We start from the raw sequence: 23,754 nt of genomic DNA, 5'->3' as shown, positions 1-23,754 counted from the left end.
GAGTAGTGCAACCATTGAGTAAAGTTAAAATTCATTAGCATGTATTGTGAGAATCAGCAGTGTTTACACGATAAATGCATTGATTAAAATTATTAGCTTGATTTAATTCAATCGTAAATCACATTTGACCTGATCCTAAAATTATGCTGAGCTAAAAATTCTATATTTTAGTCCAACGCATCCCTCAATAAAATGTTGTCCAAGAAGCAGCACACAACACAAGTGTGTACAAATTATATCATCAAGTGTATTTTTTTTTTTTTTGTATCTTTATGCACGTTCTGTACACATATAGAGATCCATTTCACATGAACACTATACAATAGCAATGAGTGAGGGATGGAATATTTTACGAGCACAGAGCTGCTCATGTCGAATGGCACTTTTCATACAAAAAAAAGTAACAAGGGATCACAGAGCATGAATAATAAGTCAATGTAGACAGAACCCAACAGAGGAAATGGCTTTATATTATTCGATCCATTGAGTAACAGATTCAGCACATATAAAATGCACAATGCAATAAAACAAAAAATCATCAGTTTGTTCCATCCTGGTGTTTTCTCTGCTTAATCGGAGCCTTGAATAATGCAGGAAAACAAGATGGTTTGCAGCTATCAGAGGAGACTGTGTGCTTTTTGTCGGAGTCAAAGGCAATCTAAAATGGAACGTGTTAGGAGGAGCGGTGACAAGTTACATCGAAATATCAGAGAAATATCAATACAATTCACACATCATCAATTATTCATCTCATGGAGTAATCTTGAAGTCACTCATAGAAAAAAAAACAATACATGTTTGTCTGCTTTACAAGGAATATCTATGTCTCCACGATATGTTTACATTTCCTGTGTGCTTTTGGATCATCCCTTAGCAGTTCCTTTTTTTTTTTTTTTTGTCATGGAGGGTACATGATGGTCAGTGAGCTGGCTTCAAAGTCTCTTTCCAAGAAGCATAATGGGAAAATGTTTTGCAGCCCCAAAGTTGGGCGACAACGTTTTTTGGGTCATCATTGTGAAAGCTGTGAGGGAGGTGGGAGAGGGACGAGCATCTCGGACGCCGATTCTTCTCCGTAACTTTACATCCGTAATGCCTCTTGAGTGTGCTAGCCTCTATATATACATACAAGCAATGTTTACAGATATACCTTCACTTGATGTAGACGGAACTTTTCACACAAACCCTTATTTTGAATTCAAAGTTACACGGACCACACAGAAATAAAGGACTCTCGTCCGTCCTCCTTCAGGTTTGTTGAGTGAGACCCCTTTTTAAACATCTTGCATTTTTCATGTTTATCATCTCTTGTTGACAGAGGCAGGGCAAACTAGGGGGGGGGGCTTCAAACCTTCATTATGTAACATGACTGAGGAGATGTCTTACAGAAATAAAAGGCTTTGTTTAGTTTTGTTCGCGTACCACAAAAAATCAATTGTCTACATTACGAACAGTGGCTGTAGAAAGTGTGAACACACCCTTGTTATAAATATCTGGGGAAAAAGGGCCCTTCTTGGAAAAAAAAGCCATTTTTTTGGTAATTGGTATTGGCAAACAAGATGAATAGTAGTAGAAGAAGAAAGAGTAGAAGCTAGGTTAAATGTTAGCTACACTGTGGTTAGATAGTCTTCCCTTTTTCAGTTTTATTGTGTTGAATGACTTATTTTACATACAGCAAAAAAAAAAAAAAAAAGGTCTTCTATTTGTGTCCAGCAAGCATGCTAATTGGCTATTGCTTCATCATCACAATCACAGAGAATGTGGATTGGCTGAACTCGAGGTTAACTGCTCGCAATGGGAAATACTGAACAAGTTTGCAAATGTTGGATGTGACGATTTTCCGAGCAGTTTGAGGAGGGGATGTGGTGAATAGCAAATGGTTTGGTGTGCATCTGTGATTGAGCATAATAAGCAAGTATTGCACACAAACATCCCACAAAGAGCCAATGACAGATCTGTCAGGGAAAAATAAGCGCTGCTATACGCACCCTGAAATTAATAATATGTTGAGACACATTTTGATTTATTCCATTTGGGGTTGTTTTTCTTCAGCAAGAAATTGATGTTATCAAGGTTGAGGACCTTGCTATGTCAACAGGGTTGTGTTCATGCTCTCTAGCCATTCTGCCATAATGGACATTTGAGACAGAGTTTACAAAGAAGAAAACACTGAGGCTCAACTCAAGGCCGGTTCCTTTAACTGCAACATATCCGTGCTTCACATAAAGCAACAGCGGATATGAAGTTGTTTGCACTTACAACATGTACATGATGGATGAGAGACTTGTAGTAGCTGAGAAACTGTGAGGGAAATGTGAGCATTAACCACAGTCTGCGTTTAACAGTTGGCTTTCGTAACCTTTGAAATGTCTGACGTCCAACTGGAATAAAAATAAAAAAAATGAGCGGTGATTTGAAAGTGGAGCACCCTCACATCCTCTCAGTCCTCGCCCCGCTGCTCATACGTAATATTCTTTGTCCTTGTTCTTTTTGCCCTTGGTGATTGCCTTGGCCGCCGAGGCCGTCGCTGTGCTTTTGTCTTTGACCACCGCTCCGTTGCCTTCGGTCGCAAAATTGTTGGCAAAATTGTGGCCCTGGTCTGTCTGGTAGGAGCCTTCGTCCCGGTTGCGGTACTTGTACATGGCATAGAGGAGGATTAGAATGCAGAGAGCAGCAGCAGCCACGATACCAACCACCATCCCCGTGGTGCTACTGGACTCCCTGATCACCTCCACGGCGCCCGGTTGGATCTTTTCGTCGGAGGCTGTGGGGTCGGCTGTGGGCACATGGGGAAAATTGGGGGGGTAAGTTAGTCCCGGTGTGTTTCGGGAGGATGGGGGAGCAGGGGGCAGAAGCACCTGGTCTCGGGTGTTCATTTTGCCTGCGGGGATGTGGAGCTGGTCGGGGTTGGTGGTGGGAACATAGGGGGGTAAGGGGCGGGGTTTCGGAGCTCCGCCCTCACCAGCGGCGGGAGGTGGCGGAGGAAGGACTGTCCTGTCAGTGACCAACGGGGAGTTGTTATTATTGTAAAAGTCCTCGTCATCGGATTCCGTCATCTCCCCGGAGCCGAAGGCCGAAACCTCCACGGTGTCACCACAGTCCTCCTGGTCTGGGGGGCAGGAAGGGTGAGGAGGGACTATCACAGACTCTTTGGTGGTTTCGAGGGGGGACAGGAGGGTAGGGGGAGGGGGGAGAACGGGATAACGGGTGGCGATGGATGGGGGCTCAAGGGAATCCACTGTTATAATAGGCAAGACTAATTCACCTCCTAAAAAGGAAACAGAAAAGGTAGGGGAGGATCCTAAATTAGAACAGCATTCAAATTCTAACACAACACTTGCGCTCATTACCAAAGAGGCTAGACGATCAGTAAAGAATAAATTGCCATCAACTAGCACATCAGCAATTTTTTTTTCTCCTTAATGATTATTTTATGCAACGAGACTATTCAACCGCATTAGACCCTACACAAGTGAAAGCGTGTGGGTGTGTCGCGTAGAATACTGCAAGAGGCACAAATATATAAGATGACTCCTGCAACCAAACAACACACAATAAACATTTAAATTACATTCCTTATGCATGTGCGTAGGCGGCGTTACAGCAGGCAAAAATAAAAAAAATTCAATATGCTCCATACTGTTTGGGGACATCACTGAATCCAAGAACTGTATGTAAATATGTATCGCATCATACACAAAGGTCATATCATGCCATTTTCATTTTCTTTCTATTCATCAGTGTAGTGGCATTTCCACCTGGGTGGTATTTGTGGCTGCATTATTATCTCCGTTGCAATCTGAATCCCGTTTATGTTAACAACAACAAAAAAAAGCGAAGGTCACGCTAATTATTGCGGGTGCTTCAATATCTTTAAACGGCACCACTTGCGGAGCCATAAAGTCATGCTCGAGTCGTTATCGTTTACTCTTAACGACTCCATAAGCTTGTTCTCTGGAGAATTTAGTAGGATTCTAGACAAAAAGTAATGCAGGTAATTAGAAGATATTAGATTTTTTATGATACAAGGAGACATGATAAAAAAAAGAAAGAAAAGAAAATAGTGTATTGCTAATTTCAAAGAACACTTATGCAGATGCTGACCACTATTTTTCTTTAATTAATGACTTATGTCCTCTGGGTTTGAAAGGATTACAATAATATTTGTAGATTATAATCTGTCCCTATATTTGCATAATTTTTCACAAAAATGTCTTTGAATAGTATTTATTTGAATTTAGTGCGCATCAGCTATTCATTTGAAGTAGTTGTAGCATTTGCACAAATGCTTGGGAGGAGAATGACCTGCTGAAAATTTGAGTTGAAATATGTACACGTGGCTATTTCATTGGAATAAGCAAGTGCTCCACATTAGTAGTGTCTCCTCGTGTGACCTTCTATTCTTGATTGTTTTATAAATACCGGTGCAGTGCGGTGCAAAACCTTCCGCTTGTGTCCTCGCTGTCACTTATGATCGATGAGCCAGACTGAACGGTGCGGCCAAAGTCGAGAGTAAGACGAGACAAGATTCAGCCCTCCGAAGTAGTTAGCAACACTCGAGGGTACGTTTGAGGCACTTACATAAGGTAAACCATAAGCATGGCATCGATCAAGATGAAAGCTGGACAAGTCTATTCAGGCCGTCTGCTTTTGCTACACAGCAGCAAGAGCATGCTCATTTTTTTTCATTTATTTTGATGATGATGATGAATTATGAGGACCTCCAGGTTTGAGTGTGCCCGGGTGGTACACAATAGAAGGAAAAGAAAAAAAAAATGATGTCATGCTGCTATAATGTCATACAATTTGTAGAGCTGTTTTTTTGTCAGGAGCAATTTATTTGGCAGTAAGGTGTTGATTTGCTAAGTGGACAATACCCAGTGTCTAATTGAGCATTGATTACAGCTCTTTGCAGTAAAAACACTCATTTGTGCCGAGCGTTTTGTACTCCCGGCGATGTAACTACATATCTTTTTTTTTTTTTTTTGCCATAGAAAACCCACCTGTTCCCGGTTCACACTCTTCTAGGTCTTCATCATCACTTGGGCACTCGGCTGACGCCACCAGAATATCATCAGAGTTCTGCGGCTGTGTGAGGGGGAAAGAAAAAAGAAAAAAAAATTAACAAACAGATGGTCCCGCTGCTCAGTGCCCTATGAGCTTGTTTGCTGTGTGCTTTATGAAGAAGAAATGCTGCAATGTGTTTCAAAGTGCCACTTCAGTGTTTGGAGCTTGGAGCAATGCGAGTGAAAGAACAAACAGAAAAATGTGCTCATATTTTGCTGCTTTTCATTCGTTGCCCCCACGGCAGACTATTCCATGTTTATGTTGAAAAGGAAATTCCCACCCGGCCGGCGCTCGATTGTGTGTAAGCTGCATCTTGCAATAACAAATTTCTCATACTAAATCAATGCTCTTCTTTTTTTCTTTTTTTCTATTTTGAAGAAAAAGGAGGCTTAGGTCACACAATGACCTCAGTATAAACCTGAACAGAATGCTGAATGGTTGGTCCACTTGGATGAATTGAAAATACATGAAAGGCAAACGGAAGCTTGGCGGCAAGATAAATGCAAATCAATCTGAAAGCAAGCCAGCATTGCAGCTTTGAAAAATCCTTCCACCAGTTTTCTATAATGTTTGTCCTCATTAGGGCCGCAGGTAATTTGAGGATTATCCCATCTGATTTAGGACGAGAGATGTACGCCCTGATCAGTCGCAGGGCAGATGATGGAACTATAATCTTGACAAATGTGCATCAAAAGAAGCCAAGAAGTTTGAGGCTAATTTTAAGTTTGAACAGTACCTTTGGCCTTTAGTTCCAACAAAACACTGCAAGCGCTCATGTTTCGTTGAATCCAAACAAAAGACATGTAATCCTCCTGTGAGCGCAAGACCATGAAATTTTAATTATAAGATTCAAGTCTCACAATGAAAAGGAAATATTTTCAATTTGGCTTTCCCCTCTGCATAGTTTCCTCATTGTACGGTGTTGTTTCCACATGTCACACAATCTGCTTGATTATGATTATTTTTTTGGGAATTTCACCGAGCACACAAATGAGCCTCCAAGTACGAAACATCAAAAAAGGACATTGAGATATTATGGCATAGGATTCAAGTACAGCTTGATATCTGACTATTTGAGAACTCGCTAGCATAGCAAATGGAGCCTGTTCTTAATAGCTAGCTCTCCAAAACATGGCTGTCAGCTCTCCCTGTTCATTACCTGATGAGTTGTGGCACTCTCTGCTCACAGCAAAAGCGGAACAACAGAGTATGCTCACAATTTATTTTTGTCATTTTTAGTCCTCGTATCCACAAATGAAATAGTGAGCATGAATCGGCCACCTCCATACTCAGAAATAAAATCTCTTTGTCACGTCATTATATAAATATTGATTCCGAATCGCTCCAGACGATGCACGTGGCGCAATTTCAGGCTGTTATTGTGTGTTTTTTTTGGGGGGGGAGTATTGATGGTTTTTATAATTGCAATGTGACCGTGATAGTATCAAGAGATGGATTAAGACCACACTGAAGGCCAAAGTATGAAAAGTAGTGGAGATGAGTGTGTGTACTGGATTATAAGTGGTTTTATTTTCTGACCTTGGAGATGCTGTCTCTCAAGCTGGGTGAGCGTTGTCGGCGGGTGGTGGTGGTCGCCATGGTGGTGGTGGTCTCCATGATGGTGGTGGACATGTCGGACACAGCTAGCAGCGTTGCTGAGGTGGTGTCGGTGGTCAGCACGGAGAGGGCGTCGCCCACCAGACGGAGGTTGCCCTCCACCTGCACGCTGGGGTCGTTCTCCGCCGCCAGTTTAAGCACCTGCAGTCCGTTGTAGTAGAGGCCGGAAATCTGACCCTGGAAGGGTCGACCCTTGTCCTGGCCGCCGATTTTAATGGCGGCTTGGCTGTTAAAGATGGTCAACTGTCTCCCTACAAGCCAGGCAGAGAGAAGGTGGCAGAAGAAAGGTGAAGCAGACATGTGGCTGGCACAGGAATACAACTTGAACCATGTTAGTCATAAAAAAAAAAAAAAAAAATCATTTAGATGTTAAACAGGGGGGATAGATACACTTTAATCATGCAGGTTGCAATAAGAATAGGCGCTGCTTATATTTAGGTCCCTATTTACGCATTTCGAGATCATAAAATTTGATTTCTCACTGTATGCCATTGGAAAAGGGACGGTTTTTGCTCTGGTTCTTTTTTGTCTTTCTCTCTTTATCAGACATGATTAGAATTGAAGTTACTGGCTTCAGTGCAGTGGGGAAGAAAAAAAATCCCCCCAAAATGGAGCCTAAACTCCACTGACTAGTGAATTCCGCAGCCATTAAAACTCAGAGTTCTCCTCCAGTCCAATTGTCTCAACTCTTGCGAGGGACAAAGTCTTGTAAGAAAGTCACTGACAGCAGCTATGCTGGCTGATAAGCTACATCAGCCAGAGCACGGCTGTAATGGGCCTCTTTCAGGAGAATACTTATTAGCAAAGTTGGTGGCTGCAAACTGTGATCCATTTCAGCAGCCTGTCAGGCCTCTTTTGTCTTTCGGCGTGACATGGTCACTGTACTGCACACAGGAAGCCAGCAACACAGGGCAGCTGAGAACAAAAGGGGAGGGGGAGCGCTTCACTTAGGGCGATCACATCGAAAGGTTTAGCTTAACGTCGGGTTAAGGGGGGGGGGGTGTTTAGTTCACATTTTACTGGCACGAGTCAAACTGCAGCACACTTTAAAGATTAAAAAACAAATTCTTACACACATTTACACATCTAGTTAAGACGAAGGAATGCTAGAGCCACATTGGAAAGAAAAATGAGAATAAAGTTGTAATATTACAAGAAAATCATTTTATGTTCACTAAAAAGTCATACAGTACTAAGATATTATGAGAATAAAGTCAGAGTACTTACTGAAAACTGTATTCTGGTAAAATAATGACATTCTTCCTGTTCCATTGTAACTTTACATGTATAGTGCAGAATTGCAACTTTATTCTCATAATTTGTTTTTATTTAATATACTCTGTTATAAAATAGTGATACTATCACATTATTAAAAAGATAAAAAAAAATAAGACTTTACTTTTTTGTTCTGCTACAATTCCATTGATCCTCAACAAAAACTTTAAAATTCAAAATGTGTATCTGTAATGTTTATTCTCGTGATTCTACAACTTCCTCCTCATATACTATCATTGTTTTTTTTTTTTTCTTTTCAGTGTGGCCTTAATACTCCCTCGCAAGTTAATGGCAGTGGTTAAGGGGGACGATGGAGGGCTGGGTATGGGTTATGTGTTTTTTAGTTCATTGGTTTAAAATCAGTTTAAGGGTGCAGCCGGTCCACAAGTTGCAAGGGTGACAAGGAAAGAAACATGTAAACGCCTGGTTGACAACATTCCATTAATGTTGAGTTTGTCTTCTTTGTATTTGGGAGCGCCAATTAAAATGTGGACTGTTACACATTTGGATAACTTGATCCTTGTCACAATTGTCTTGTGGTGCTGCGCCTCTCTTGAGGGGGAAAAGGTTAATCACTAGTTAGTTCAAGGATTAATTAACCAATCCATTCTGTTTTTTTTACCTTTATCGAGTAGCCACTCGTCAACTACCCGACCGAGTCTGTATGGGATTCTTTGCCTAGCAATAGCCAGTCGTTCATTATCATAGTGTCCTTCAGAGAATTTGGAGAGACAGGTTAAAGGTTAACGTCTGCAAGCTGAAAGATCACATGGTTAGAAACAGAGTTATGATGGCTAACAACCTTTAACAAGCTGGTTAAGCATCTGTCAGTTATCTTTACTTGGAGGTATTGGAATTTTGAAGAGCAACAGTTAGAGAAGTCACGTTTAGGCTGTTTGGAGCTACACTAGTTAGTATCGTTGAGCTATTTTAAACACAGAAAAAAAGGTTTATATACTTTGAATCAAAACATGGTTAATTCAGTTAGCAGCATGAAAAGTCAGACATTTAGAAAGAAAAGTCACATTTCGACAGTCAGACGTCATAGAATCAAAAACATCATTGGTGAGACTTGATTGTGGTGAATTTAGTAGGAAATTCAGCGAGATGCATTTTGCAATCAAATTGGAATACTTTCCAGTAATTTGGTGTCAAAATTTGAATATTTTCATAATCAGAGATATAATTGAGTTATTGTATAAAATCCTACTAAATTCTTAGGAAAAGAAATCATGTAAATAGAGAAAGGCTAGTATATAATGACTATCATCATGAAAAGTCAAACAGCTGATTCATTACTGTCCAATAAAAAAAAAAAACATAAATACATGTTGTCTATGTTATGAAGCAAAGACAAATTACTTTGTTTTTTTAATAAAAAATGCTTCTTATTTTTCTTATTCTTTTTTTGTTGGACAGCAACATTGTACATACATGTGATTTATTCTGGGCATATCAGCAAAGTTGTGAGGCTCTTTTTTTTTTTTTTTTTTAATAAATATTAATTATATAAAGATGCCAAGAATTATAAACCCACGCATGAATGAATACATGCATGAATAAACATACAATCAATAATACATATAGAGGCCAAAGTCAGCTAATGTTGTGAATAGTGGGCTGCTAATGAATCCATAAACAAGATTATGGTGTAACATGAAAGAGGAGTTGAAAACAACTGCGTTCAAGCTTTAGCCACCTCAAATTGTTTCTACTGAAAAAACAACAACATCCTAATTTCAATCATATCATGAAATCATTGATTGCTCAAGTGGTGATCAACAGATGCACGAGTGATGTTTGCTTTTAGTGCGTGCTTTCACCAGCAGCTGGAGGCACAGAGGGAACTTGTTCCTCCTGCCGCACCTGCTCCCAAGAAGGTCCGTTGGGTTCCGAGCAGGTTAAAGAGCATCCAGCCGTGATTACATCAAAGCAGTTTGCGTTTCCCTTTTCAATCTGCATGCAAATCAGGCGTGCAAGTACACAGGCGGACGAGTCTTAATCCCTTTTGGGTTTAAAAATGAGTTTTCGATGAATATATTAACTGCAGGTTTGTTTCTTGCCAATGCGTGCATGTAGCTGCAGAGATGAGTCAATAACAACGTCGCGCCACACCTAACGATATATATCCACGGAATTCTTTTGTAACGACGTGAAGATGTTTGCGGGACCTCATTAGATGGTTACGTCGCTAAGTGCACAACCATGAGCTGTTTTTAGAAACATCTTTGAATATATTGAGATGTTTGCTTATCTGTTTGAGGTGGGAAAACGATTGCGGGGAATGACAGCTGCTGATGAAAGGTAGATAGATATACTTAGCGAGACAGCTTTAAGCGGGGTGTATCAGTGTCAGATCTTGAGATCGTTTATACAGCTACAGATATGTGGGTGGCTGTCAACTTAGGAGCTGAATTCCAACCTTCAATCATTCTGCCGATTGATCTTGAGCCAAGCATGCAATTGGACTGGCCTTCTTTTAGTTATTAGTCTTACCTGGAGGGTAGCGCTCAATGACCGGGTAGTTGTCCACCTGGAGCGTGGCATTGCCACCGCTGCGTGTGAAGCGTACAACGTGGTACTTGCCGTCATTTACCATGACAGCAGGCTCGTCGATGCCAATGTCATCGGTCCCCACGTTGAAGATGACGCTGATTTTGCCTTGATCCTGCCGAGGAGAAAGTATCAATAAACAACACTGCAGTCGAGGATGTTAAAAACACTTTACAATAAAATAGTTACTATTAGCGCAGCATCACTTCTTATATTTCAAAATGATATATTCAAATGAGCTTAGCCAGTGGTCTAAATTCAATTTCCCTTCACAATTGCTTTGAGGAGCCGAAGAGCAAAATCCACAATTGCATCCAATTGTTGCTTTGAGCGATGATGCATTACACAAAATGTAATTGAAATCGCTCTAGTGATTTTGGCATGAGAAAAAAAAAAGTGTGTAATATTGTCTATTTCCTCAAAAACATGTGACGTGGGGAAATGCTCTCCTCTGCTTATCATTTGTGACACGGCCAATATGTTGAGCTCTTCCTTCAAGGTTCAGCTTGGTTTCCCCGTCAGCTCAGCTTGCCTGATGTGGATCACTCTTGAGTTCTGTCACAATCCTGCTCTTCCTCCTTTGCTTGACCAACTACCTCCCCCTTGTTTTCCCGCTTCTGTCTGCTACCGACAACCTTCGGCAAAGGTCAAAGCTGCTTCCCAAGATAGCCTTTGGGGGGCACTGGTAGCAAACAGTCTGTGCCTTTGTCTTGCGCACCCCCTCGACTGCTATGCAAGGTCAAACTAGTGATGACAGTGCGATAAACTGCACACTAAAACGCAGATGAGGAAAAATACATCCTCATTAGTCATACAATAGCTAAAAATAAAAACCCAGCTTTCACCAATATGGTCATTTTTAGTTTAGATTGGTATTCAATTAAAAAAAAAAAAAAGTAGGTTATTGCAGCAGTAGCTGTAGAAAATATAAGTCTGGCACATAACACTTTACCACTGGGATGTTTACATCAACGTCTCTCATTAAAGCATGTAGGTGTATCTAAAATTGTGTCCAATGGATGTATTTTGTTGCACATGAAACAACCGAGTGGTATGCTAACGATTCATTAGAGAGAATGGTTGACAGGCGCTGACGTGACTCTAATAAGAATGTCAGCTGTGCACAGTTCTATGCCGTGCACACCATTAATAATCATTATAATAAGGACGTTTCAGCCCGCATATGTCTTTTGTCTCTCTAGCGGGTGGAATAAGATATGCAGAGGCTGCGGGGCTTTTTTTTTTCCCTTTTCCCAACTCCAGCTGCAGTACGGCACCTTTGACAAGACAGAGGGAGTGCAGGGAAATTGGGTGGGTGTAATGTTTTGTTCAAATGTAAACGCACTCCGAGACTACAATATTTACTGGCAAGGTGTACATATGTTTAATGTTGCATCCTGCTTTATATTTGGCAGTTCGCAGCTTTGCTGTCACATCCATGTCGTTCCTCACGAGCTTATTTCGGGATTTGTGCCATATTAGATCATTCCGGGTAAATTGAATGACTTGAGAATATGGAGACAAAAATATGTATGCCTATTTTTTTGCCTCCAAGGTGCTTGTGCTTCTGCTGGGGCGGTGGTATGATGTAAAAGCTTTGCTCGCCTTCTAATCAGATGTCAAATCCTGCCACAATCCTTTTCGTAATGGAAAAAATTATTTACGCTGATGTGGTTGCGGTGACAAAGCAGAGTGTTATGGATATTTTAAGCTTGAACCGTTAAGACCGTTAAGAAGGAGTCTTAACAATGCAAGGCAGGGAGAGCTATGCAGCATAAGAGGCTGCTATTTTAAAATCCAACTATGTGACATTAATATTGTCTGGGTACATCTAGGAGAACATTAAATCAAGTCATATGTGTTTGAACCCTTTTGTGCAAAATCATGATGTTATCCTTCCGTGTTTTTTTTTTTTTTTTTGCTTCTTCTCTGACATTTTGAAGCAACACCCAAAAACAAAGCACTGCCATGTACAATATCTTGCAAGAAGTCAGTTTGGAGAGCATGAAAGAATTACTTCAGTGCTTGTTCTGCTTTGCTTTGGCTTTAATCATAACTGTTGAGAATTTTTTTCCCATTCCTATGCAACAGCTAACAATGTGGAAATGTTTCCTAAAACATAGCCAGTGCAGTTAGTTATTATAATAGCAAGGGAGATGTTAAAGGTCCAATTTAAACACTCACTTAGGCTAGCAAGGATGGTTTAACAAAGCACTGCACATTTGCAATTAAGTATGAACTGGTCCAATGTGCATCGAATCGAGTCCGTAATTTTGTGTTTGAGTCAATTTAAAACCTGCACTTTGCCATGGTTGAGGAAGAAGAACCTACTACATTATTATATTATATTCAGAAAATATAAAAAGTAATACTGGAAAAAAAATGCATTGTTCCGCATCTGTTAGTAAGTTCGCAAATCCATGAAATGATTATAAAGTTGCCATCACAACCAACGATTGTTACACAATTCTAACATCTCACCCTGTCTGACTGTGTGGAAATAAAACCTAGAATTCTTCACTTAATGACCCGGAATAGTTGACAGCTGATCTTACTTTAGCTGAAACAGCATTGATTTTCCTTGTGTTAGCCTTAAGGCTAAATAGTGGCAGTGGGCTGCTATTAGCGCCGCGCAAATGGGGTTATTCCCGAGACAGATCTCTTCTATAAAATAAGTGTGGTTTCAAAAAAAAAAATCTATGTAACATGGACGTGGTTATCTGGCTGATTTGTGAAAGCAAGAATTTATTTTCGAATTTTGTTCCTTGAGTCTGCTTCCAAATTGGCACAGGTAATTGCTGAAACGATGCTTTGTCCTGAGCTCCCACTTGTATTGTTGAAGGTAAACACTGTATGGTAATTCATCTTTTTTTTTTTTTTTTTTTTTTTAAGATGGCGCACAATTATTTTTTTAATTTAAATCTTCAATAAACACTGTAAAATGATCACTTTTTCACATGTGTACAAAAGTATGTACACAGGGCGAATCCACAACGTTAAAAAGCCAGCAAAATAAAAATTCATGTCCTGTTGCTCATGCTCAAATCCAGCCATCTACTAGGTTGGATGGAGTAGCTTGCCAAAGGCATTTTGTCTTCTTTTTTTTTCGCTTGACTCAGTGAGATTACAAAACAAGTCCCAAAGGACCTTTCAAGTGCTGGCAAAGCAAAACTACCACACTCTAGTCCAAGCGACCCCAAAGAGCGGCTTTCTGCTATGACATTCATTTGCTCCCCTTTCTTTTGAAGAATCTACTTGAATCGGCATATAGGAGGTGTGAGACGAGAAGCCGCATGATGTCTGCGGCCTCGGCTCTCGTGGCTAAGCACTCTCCTTGCATTTGCGCATCATCTTGCCTGCAGCAAGCATATTGAGTTGCTGTTTCTATGACCATACTTCAAACTACAGCACCTTTGAAATACTGCAAAGGCTTATAAGGCTTGGCTTTCTTTCTTGGTTCATATTCCAAGTCACCAAATACAAATCTGCATCAGTGGGTACCACTCATACCACTCGCTTTTATCTCTTGTAATCCCAACGGAACACTGAAATACATCTTCATATCCAACACGCGCTAATACGGGGGACCCGCTAAATAAATCAGCTTCTTTTAATCCCAACTGTGACCAAGCAAAACGCATTTCTTTCCCGGGGATGAAAGAAATTGGATACTCCAAATTTTCTCCCGAATTGAGTCGCTTTGACTAAAATGACTGGAGCTCTGACTGCTATCAGTTGTATCTGAGTGCTTCGCTCGACAAACCTCACACTCGGTGAACTCCTTTGCTGTCTGAGCATTTAATAATGTGTCAATGTGTCAAAGTGGTTGAGTACAGCAAGTTGGCAGACATGAGAGAAAAAATAAAAAGACACAAGCTCGAAGTGTCTAGGAAGAGAGATTTGATCTCGGGGCGGGACAAAAAGAAAATAATGTCATGTTTGCAAAAGGAGAACCGCAGTTACATATTAACGTCAAATCCAATACTGTTTCAGAGCATTAGAAAATAGTTTTTCTAAAGGATTGCGGACCACAAACTGGTGGTATAAAACAGCAACCGTGAAAGTGTGAACTGGATAGGCAATAACAGCATCCAATATTAAAATATGCACTGGACTGGAAGCCACATTAAGCAGCTGTGATTTTAATTATTACACCACTCGCAGACGTTTGACAGCTCTTTCCTCTGGTTTTCATCACGCCACATCTGTCCTGGGGCTACGTACTAAAAAGGCTGATCTCCCTCCAGAACAGACACATTTGATGACAGCTGCTGAGGTGTTACTTGTTTCGCCAATAAATGATGGAGTTTATTATCAGACAAACCTTGTTTATTTGAGAGTGGCAATATTCATATTGGAGTATTGACTCAATATTTGTATGACTTCCTTTGTAAGCCCACTGATGAAGCGGTTCCGTTTACCAAGGCCGTTGAATTGTTATTTTTTCATTTCTCTATTGAAGGCTTCCTTCACTATGATTTCTAGAAGCCCTCTGGGAAATTGCTGGCCGCCTCGCAGATAACCGACACGTGGTGCAAATTGGCACATTTCTTGACCCGATGAAAAATAAATAAACTTACAAATGGTTGAGCGATTGATGTCGGACTAATGTGGGGGAGGGAGCCTCTCGTGCGCTGGTAGGAGGGCGAGAAGAAGGGTGTCTCTCTTTGCTGTCTCCAAACATGGAGACATTTTCTTCACGGCGCTCGCCAAACAAAGTTAGCGTCTCTTTTTCTGAGGCCAGACTGAGTCATGTTGTACAAATTTGCTATATTTGTTTCGACACAAACTGATTTTCTAATGATGGCAGCCTTCCGTTTTCCACTGAGATTGCGCTCCTCAGCACTGTCATCACTTGCCTTATGCTCGCTATTAGCCGTGACGGATGGGCTAATTTGATGGCAAAACACAAAACAATAATAGGAACAGAAAAGTAAAAGCGGGTTACCTGTGGGGATGGCACAGCTTGGATTTGTCGGAGATTGTGGAAAAATGTCATACTACACTGAAGGCAAAAACTAGCTTAGCACAGGTAAACATTAATATTCAATTTTGTTTTCACTTTTAGCTGGTACAAATATTATATCAGTACTTTATTTGCTATATAAGAAATAATTATAAGAAAAAATGATACACTATCTGGCATTATTATTTTCATCTTGACATTTGACATTCAAGGCCAAAGATGAGCAATTCTAATGCTTTACAATTTTATTAAGTATTTAACATTGTCAGCTTTGAATCTATTAATTCAATCCATGATGCCTTGTTTGTAGAAGGTGATAAATCCTTTTTATGGTGGTTTCAGATGAGACACAACACTGAATTATTAAAGAGCCAGGCTTAAGAAGCAAGCTTGGTTTGCTTGCTTCATTTTGAGCCACTCACAAATGCGTTCAAAGAGAATCTAAGAGATACTTTAAAAATAAAACTGTAAGTCTAACGACGAATCTTTTTATAATATTCACAATGAGTGTTTTTCCTCACAACTGTAAAATACTATTCGTCGAGAATGCTGATGAATAAAGACGACCTTGTGGGGAAAGAATCTTTTTGAAGTACTTACTATGTGCAGCTGGAGATAGTCACCGAGCCCGTGGGTGCTCTCCACGCGTACCAAGATGGCGTCCTTCTGCAAGCTGCTGAAACCCACGGCCAGCCGGTCGGCCCGGGTGCTCGGCCGCTCGTTGGGCGCCCAGGTAAACGTGATGAGCGCGCCTCCTTTCCCGAATATGTATGTTGTTCCAGCTGCGGGTGGAAAGAGACGTGTAAACAAAACCATTTTTTTTTCTACAACCCTTCTTCCTTCGGTTAGTTTGTTTCTTTCAGTCTGACAAACTTTTCAATTTCTTTTTAGGTGAGCTCCAGCAAGTGCTTTCACAAATTCACCAGCCACAACATTAGATACAATAAACTGAGATTATTCATAAGTCATATCAATATTTAGTTTTGCTGTTCTTTCACCTTGGTGTTATTTTTCGCCTACTTACAGGTGATGCACAGTTGGCTTTCTTTTATCTTTACATATGGCAATTATAATTGTTTTTGACACAATTTCGTTGAGCTGAGAATGAAATATGGTGTTGAAACAATTTTTTTTAAATTATGTGGCAACGATAATGGATTTTCTTCACTTGTAAATTTCCCTGCGTCCTATTGCCTCAAGCTGTCTTGTTTTAATTATCTTTAGTTCACAGCAGCTAATTTCACATCGCAAAGCAATTCTTATATTTTCTAATTTGTGTCATATATTTGAAGGTTTAATTACTGCTTTGTTGATGTTAAATTCTTCACACTTTTGTGGCTCTTTTACGATTCTTTAGCTTTTATATATGCTCAGACAGTAGGGCAGAAATGCTCGTTATTATGTTGTAGCGCTTAAACAAGCGTTTGAGTCTGACAGATGGATATTTTTCAAAAAGTGAATCAATAAAGCGAGGCGGGAAGTAACACTTGAGAACTAATTGAAGCTTCAATTCAAAGCATGAAGATTTAAGTAGCCTTCAGCACGGTGTAATGGCCAGTTGCCACAAAGGTTCCTTATTGATAGCGGCTAACTGCTGCCTGATACTCAAAGACCTCCAAAGGCTTGAAAATTACTTTGTACTGACTTTGAATTTAATTAGAGGGCAGGTTCTCACACTGTGTGGTTTTCTTTTTTTTTTTCCCTTACATGCTAATCTTAATTAATATCGCGGATTTGCAGTCAAATGTGAGTCTGCGACATGATGGAGTCACAGTAAGTGAGCTTTATTGCTTTCTTTCTTGGAGTGAATGTAATCTGCATCTGGCCTCACTATGCCCTCCTTTTGATTCAGTGAAATCACTATTCACTTTTTTTTTTCTCCACTTCAGACTGCTTTGAATTATTCACACAATCTTACATTCCTGCTGGGGCATGTACGTAATTACTATAGCGTGGATGAAATGCTTGAGTTTCACGTCATGTTCAATTCGTAGCAGCAATATAGTCATCTCAATGTAATATCTTACTGACAAGACATGGATTCATTAAATGAATAAAATGCACATATTGTTTATTAATTTCCTCATTTTTTATTTATTATTATTATCTTTTTTACCTTTTACACATTTTTGTTTTACTAATTAAATTACTATTATCATTAATTTCTTTACTCACTTTTACGGTGACAGACATAAATATTAAACTGTTTTCTAGAGGTGACAGGCACAGAAAATGGAAATCACAACACCACTCTTCAATTGACATTGGAATGTTTTTTTTTGGTTTTTTTTAAGACGAAAGTCATCCCTAATGGTTTTTCTGTTTACTCCTCTGAAATTAGCAACCCCAATGACCAAAACCCCAAATCCTCTCAGTCATGTTAAAGTGACCGTCAGTTATAATTTCTCCATTTTTTCAAGCCTTTACTTCAAAGCATCTGTGTTTGACTTGATGCGCCAAAGACACACATTTACACTTTTGCTTATTGAAGTACTAAATCCAGTGAGACGGCGAGTCGCTTGCATCGAATGCTTAGCGGCTCATATCAATCTTACATTTCAAAAACACATCCCGGCAAACTTATTGCTTAGAGTCACAACAGCTCCACGGGTAAATGACTACCAATTCCCGAGATACATTGGAACAAATACAAATGTATGCACAGGCTAAGTGGTATTGAGAAAGGATGGATGGCTATAACAATTGCAGAGGAGAATTTTATAGACTTGAAATTGATGGCACAATGCGATTGTACATCCAAAATTCTTGGTTACATTCATCTTAAATATGATAAATCAAGTAGGACACAGTAAATTCCAAATTCACATGCAAATTTCATGCATGATAAATGCAAATTTCATGTATGATCAAATTGACATGTCCCATTATAACGCAACAAACAAACAGCATTGAAAAAAAAACAGCACTTGCCTTCAGGCTTGGAGGAGGTAAATACCGTATATAATGGAACAAATGTGTACACTAAAGCGGGCTCCTACACATATAAAGCATCACCAATCTAATCCCAAGTGTGAGCTCATGCTTGGTAACATACGTCACATGCACGTCGTAAGACTAATCAAGTGATGGATCCATCTGCATTTTACAGGAGCCGTCATGCTCTAAATAATTTGCTCCAACCACCCTCAATTGCTATGTCTGTAACATTATGGATGTGTTTCTGCGCCACGTTGCATTGACTACCCACTCAAAAATGTTCCGTCTTTCGTGCTAGTGAGTGCACAACAGGCGAGGCAATGAGCGATAGGCTACGCGCGCTGGTGGTAATTTGCATCACGCCTCACTGTTTGATGTGAAGACAGGAAAATAAAAAATAAACAGAGCTTCCTGACAAAAACAACCAGATGATTCCAGCATCTCAAATGAGCGACTGCTGGCTTGTGCAGATGTTTTATGTATGGGATAAAGTTAATAATGAATCATTCAAAATAAAAATGGCATGAAAACAAACCACCAAGACTTTTGGCCATTTTATCCAGTCCTTGAGACTTGATTAGATCAGTGATTCCGCACTGCTGTGCTGTGTAATTTCACTTAATTGGTCTAAAAATAATTTTTCTTTCCATTTGCCATCAGTGCTCTACTAAAAATGATACCACAGTACTAAAGATTTCCAAACGTCACATGATCAAATCCAAGAAATTGGTGAGCAGTAAAATGGTTGCACCCTGGGTTCGATATAAATAATTCAAAGTCCACAAAATATTAATCTGAATGCCGTTTCTAGGCACATCAAATATATTATCCTCAAGAGAATCTATGACTTGATTAAGATTGGGAAACACCAAATTTCAAAAGTTTACAAATACCAGCTCTAAAATAACAAGACTCAATTTCGATGGCCACTGTCAGGGAGGTATAAATTGAACACTGTGTATAGTAAATATTTGATGATAGTGCTTGCAGCAGTGTGGAACTGCACTGCTACACACTTGAGTTTTTAAAATAGTCTTTGTATTAGATGCTAGAGTATATTCACATATATGAGTGCACTAGGGTTTAAAAAGAAATTATTCTTACAAGTCGATAAACTTCCCCTAATGACCTGTCAGTCCCCAGCAGGGTTAGAATGATAAAATAATCTACAGTACACTGTGAAATCATTATGCAGAAAACAGAGCAACACAGAATTTAATAGGAGGTAAAAAAAAAAAAAAAGCTGATCGATTAGAAATGTAAACTCACATTAAACTCCAAAACTGTGAGTTAATTCTTGTGATTTATGGAGAGATATTAAGTCCGAATTTGTCGTCTGAGTTATGACATTTGAAGCCCACGTCTTTCACGCTCTATTAAATTTGGCTCAGTGAAATGATGAAAATGAATAGTTCAGCCTGAAGCCTGACAGAGAGGACATATGCTAGTCACTGGAAACGACGGAGTAAGAAAGTGGCCTCAGTGAAGCACATCGAGGTCTTCAATTAAGGGCTCCACGGAAGATCTGATAAGATGATGTGGCTGGTCCACAAACCTTGGCTGCGTAATGGCAGAATGATTGTTTGGGGGCATATCTGTTAGGCGCAAACACTCAAAGGATGCGCTTTTATAATCATGTTAACATACTCCTAAACTTCCCTTGTAGCCTGTAAAAATGAAAACCCGAGATGCTGCATTGCAATTGATATGGGATTTAATATTTCCTTTTATTAGAACGCACGAGTCTCCCCTTATCTCACATAATTTTTCACCCCCTCTATTTTATTATTGTTTTTATGAGATTTTTTTTTACTATAAATGCGGCTGGCGTAGCATAGCCAATTGTCTGCAAAGGAAATAGCAATAAAATAAAATTACCTCTAACTAGCATACAAAAATGGTAAATTTAATTTGGACAGAATTCTCTGTGCTTTTACACTGTCTGCTTGTTCACCAACTGATGACGCAGCATCAAGGGCCACTAGGAGGTTTTGTCAAAATGGTTTAAAAATGTTGCCTTTGGTGAGAAAGGACTACCTATATTCTCTTTGTGCCTTCGACAGTACATCTTGCCGACTTGAAGGGAAAAAAATATCTTGCACTGCTCTCCCTTTCAGCCAAAGCAAACATAATCCTACTCCTCTTTTATTGTAATGGCCCAGCCTCTTAATCGTCCTCACTAATGCAAATGCCAGACCTCAGTAGACATTTCAGATACAAGACATTTCTCTGGAGTGCATCAGAATAAATATATATATATATTTTTTTAATGACACACCTGATACGCCCATGTTTTAAATGCTGGAAGCCATGTTTAGTTTATGATCTTGCCGTATTGCATCATGGCAGAACCAATTCAGTCTTCTCCACCTATAAACATGCAAATCCTGATTTTTGAATCTTTAATTTCTCAACAAATTTAGCATAAAATGACTAGATTCAGGCTTCAGAGCGGTTGATATCTACAAATGAGTACTGTTTGGGGAAGATCTCTACTGAGTCCCCTTTTCTAGGGCAAGGATAGTTTGGCAGATGGTGAACAGTTCTTCTAGCTGTTTATTGCCACTCCCATCTGAAGTTTACTGTCAGACTAAACATAAAACAAAAAGAGTTGCATTTTTAAAACAACATCATAACTGCTTTAGAAAAGGCTGTTGGGTTGATACTTGAACACAAAAGGTGCAGCTGCACATATAGACAGACACCGTAACAATATTCACTGGCGTATATTCTTTGTCCTCTGCAAAATTAAAGACCAATATCACTGCAGCTTATGGAGACACTTAGATGTGATTTAAAATTATGTTCTTGTCTCTCCAACTCAGCTGCAAACAGCATAATGTGCTTGAATATAAAACACATGCAACCTTTCCCAAACGCCTTTAAATAGACCACCACTCATGCATCACACCTCAAGTCAATTTGATGTGTTCATGCCTGTGGTGGAATATATTCATGCTTGGAGTCATCCCCCACACATCTGTTGAGATGCTGATGCCTTAACTAAAAGAAGCGAGCTCGTCTGCATTTTAAGAGAAAACCAACAAAACACCATCCTCACAATTAAAAGCACACGATAATGTGATGACCTTGTCGAGAATTTTCTATCCAATTTGCAAAAGCGCTCTCCTCAACGGATTGTTGATATCATTCATATTCCTTTGGTGAAACTCATTTCAGAGTCATTGCAGTGCCGCAGCAATTCACCAACATAAAAAGCTTGTTGTTTATATGTGATGTGTTTTTTTTTTTTTTAAATGTAGCTCTTACATTCATTACAATTTCTTTTCCATAATAGCAAATGTGCCATTTTATTTCGGTCAAATGTCTCTTTTATTTTACTCTTATATTTACTTGCCAGGCAGTTGGCTAAAGTAATTCCGATAATGAGATATAATAAAAAGGCACAACAAGCCGAGTTTTTTTTTTCAAACTTGTTTTCCCTGTCTGCTGCATATCACACCGTGTTGTGTTATTTTTTTTCCTACTTATCCTCTCTGATAAAAAAGAAGACTTCGTAATATAGCACAATTCTTTTTTTTTTAACATGTTATTTTGTTTGGAGTTTTTCTTTTTTAAATTGCTGCCTGGGGAAACGTACAATATGACCTGGAATAAATAGTGCCTTTTTGTACCTTTTATCTTCCGTGTCCACATTTGATATATTTTTTTTCTTTCTTACAGCTCCGGCAGAAAGAAAATAAATGGAAGATGACATGCTTTCTGTTCAATTCGTTTTGTGCTTACCCTGAAAGGCTCCCCAAAAGCCATTTCCCCCAAGTTACTCAACTGTCTGCTTGTAGCAGTCTGCTCCAAGAATGTGTGGAATAATTCCACCGAGTGTCAGCATGTAGGGGGGTGTTGGAAGCACGAAGATGAGGTCACCTACAGGCCAATCCATGCTGAGTTCCAGTGGAGTGCATATGTGGTCCACCACACAGGGAGTCATAGCATGGTCAAGTCTTTTACAGTCCAAGTGGGAAGAAGTTAGCTCAGCAAAATACTGCGTAATGACAGCCGTGAAGCAACACTGATGTCAAGAGGCCCCAACTACTTGAGGGTGATAACGCACCACTGCAATGACCTCAGGAATTTGGATCAGCAATAAAAAGTAGGCACTAATACGTGACAACGTTAGAGGGAATCCAGAGAGGGAGAAACATGTGGAATATTTGAGAATGTGAACATTTAGAGGTCACACAACTTCAACGTGTAGGTGTTACCTCAATGTCCTCAAATGATGTTGAGTCTCCTCACCGATTTTGTCTGTCACATTTGTATCGGGAGTTATTTCAGATTTGGGTTGGCACAAACCCCGTTGCTATTTGGCTGATTTGAGATATTCTCCCGTTATCATGGTAACCTTCTCAATAGATGGACATTTTATTATCTAGTGCACTCAGGTAGTGTCATTTTTGGACAAATGGAAAGTATATTTCCATTACTAGCCAGATATGGACTTTTAACCTTTATAGACCGACATTAAGTGAAGGCTGGCAGCAGGTTGTAATGGTCAGTGCACAGTGGAATCATTTTGTGCTTTATGTGTGATTTTTTTTTTTTTGTTCAGCGACACTGAAAGTGAATTTTAAAGTAATTGCCTCATTGCATAATCTTTTAGTGCAGCTATGCGTCTATCAACCTGTCAGTCAGTGGAAAATGTTAACTCTGGTGTTCCATTCAGAGAATAAAATGTTTTCAAACAAAGGGTTGCAACGACTGGCAGGAATGTACTCTTCGCTTAAGGAGGCTTTTTAATGCTAATTCACCAAGTTTGACACTTAGATGTAAAAATGACAAATCTTTTTCAAATTCCAAACATTACGATGAGCTGGGAATTCTAAAGCAAAGCATTTGTGTTGCACTCAAGCAAAGTCGTTGCTGTGAAGCATGCAGAGTCCTTCAGAGGAAGCAGCAGCAAGCCTGCAATAAGCGTAATTGAAAATTTATCAGTGAGTTTTTTGAAGTGTTTTTTTTTTCAGGTCGGCTTGATCATGAGCTTTCCCTGGCCTTTAAAATCCTCGTGTATAACCATTTAGCTGTGATAATAGCGCTGATGTAATTTATCACATTTTGAGCCCCCCCCCCTTTTTTTTTTTTTTTTTTTTTAATAAATGCTGACAAATTTGTTCCGTTGAAAAAGACGACAAATCCACTGGGGGTTTTTACTTTACAGGACATAAAAGCGAGCGTTTCAAAGTGCAATCTGAAAAGGGGCTCTGCTAGTGTCGGCGCTTTGAGTCGAGCGATTTTGAGAAGCCCCGTCAGATTGATGTTAATTGTAGAGGATAGGTCATTTCTTAACAGCCTTCAGCTGCACAAAGAGCATACTTTGCCGTAAT

General features: G+C 39.6%; 1 protein-coding gene across 4 annotated transcripts in view; it reads right to left on the bottom strand.

Moving 5' to 3' along the window:
* Positions 1-227: 227 nt before the first annotated feature.
* LOC148386105 (neurexin-2-like) overlaps positions 228-23,754 on the bottom strand; it is a 102,854-nt gene continuing 79,327 nt past the window's right edge. For all 4 annotated transcript variants that reach the window (XM_088397665.1, XM_088397663.1, XM_088397662.1 and 1 more), the window contains 6 exons: positions 16,076-16,257; positions 10,453-10,624; positions 8,579-8,668; positions 6,604-6,932; positions 5,001-5,085; positions 228-3,265 (listed from right to left, as the gene is read on the bottom strand). In XM_088397665.1, coding sequence (XP_088253791.1) covers positions 2,457-3,265; positions 5,001-5,085; positions 6,604-6,932; positions 8,579-8,668; positions 10,453-10,624; positions 16,076-16,257 — 1,667 coding nt within the window. In that variant the 3' untranslated portion in view covers positions 228-2,456. The remainder of the gene's footprint in view (positions 3,266-5,000; positions 5,086-6,603; positions 6,933-8,578; positions 8,669-10,452; positions 10,625-16,075; positions 16,258-23,754) is intronic.

Source organism: Syngnathus floridae, chromosome 15 (genome assembly GCF_059516105.1).
Source record: "Syngnathus floridae isolate MCC-2025c chromosome 15, RoL_Sflo_1.0, whole genome shotgun sequence".
Lineage (NCBI taxonomy): Eukaryota > Metazoa > Chordata > Actinopteri > Syngnathiformes > Syngnathidae > Syngnathus > Syngnathus floridae.
This window is presented reverse-complemented; position numbering and strand designations above follow the sequence as displayed.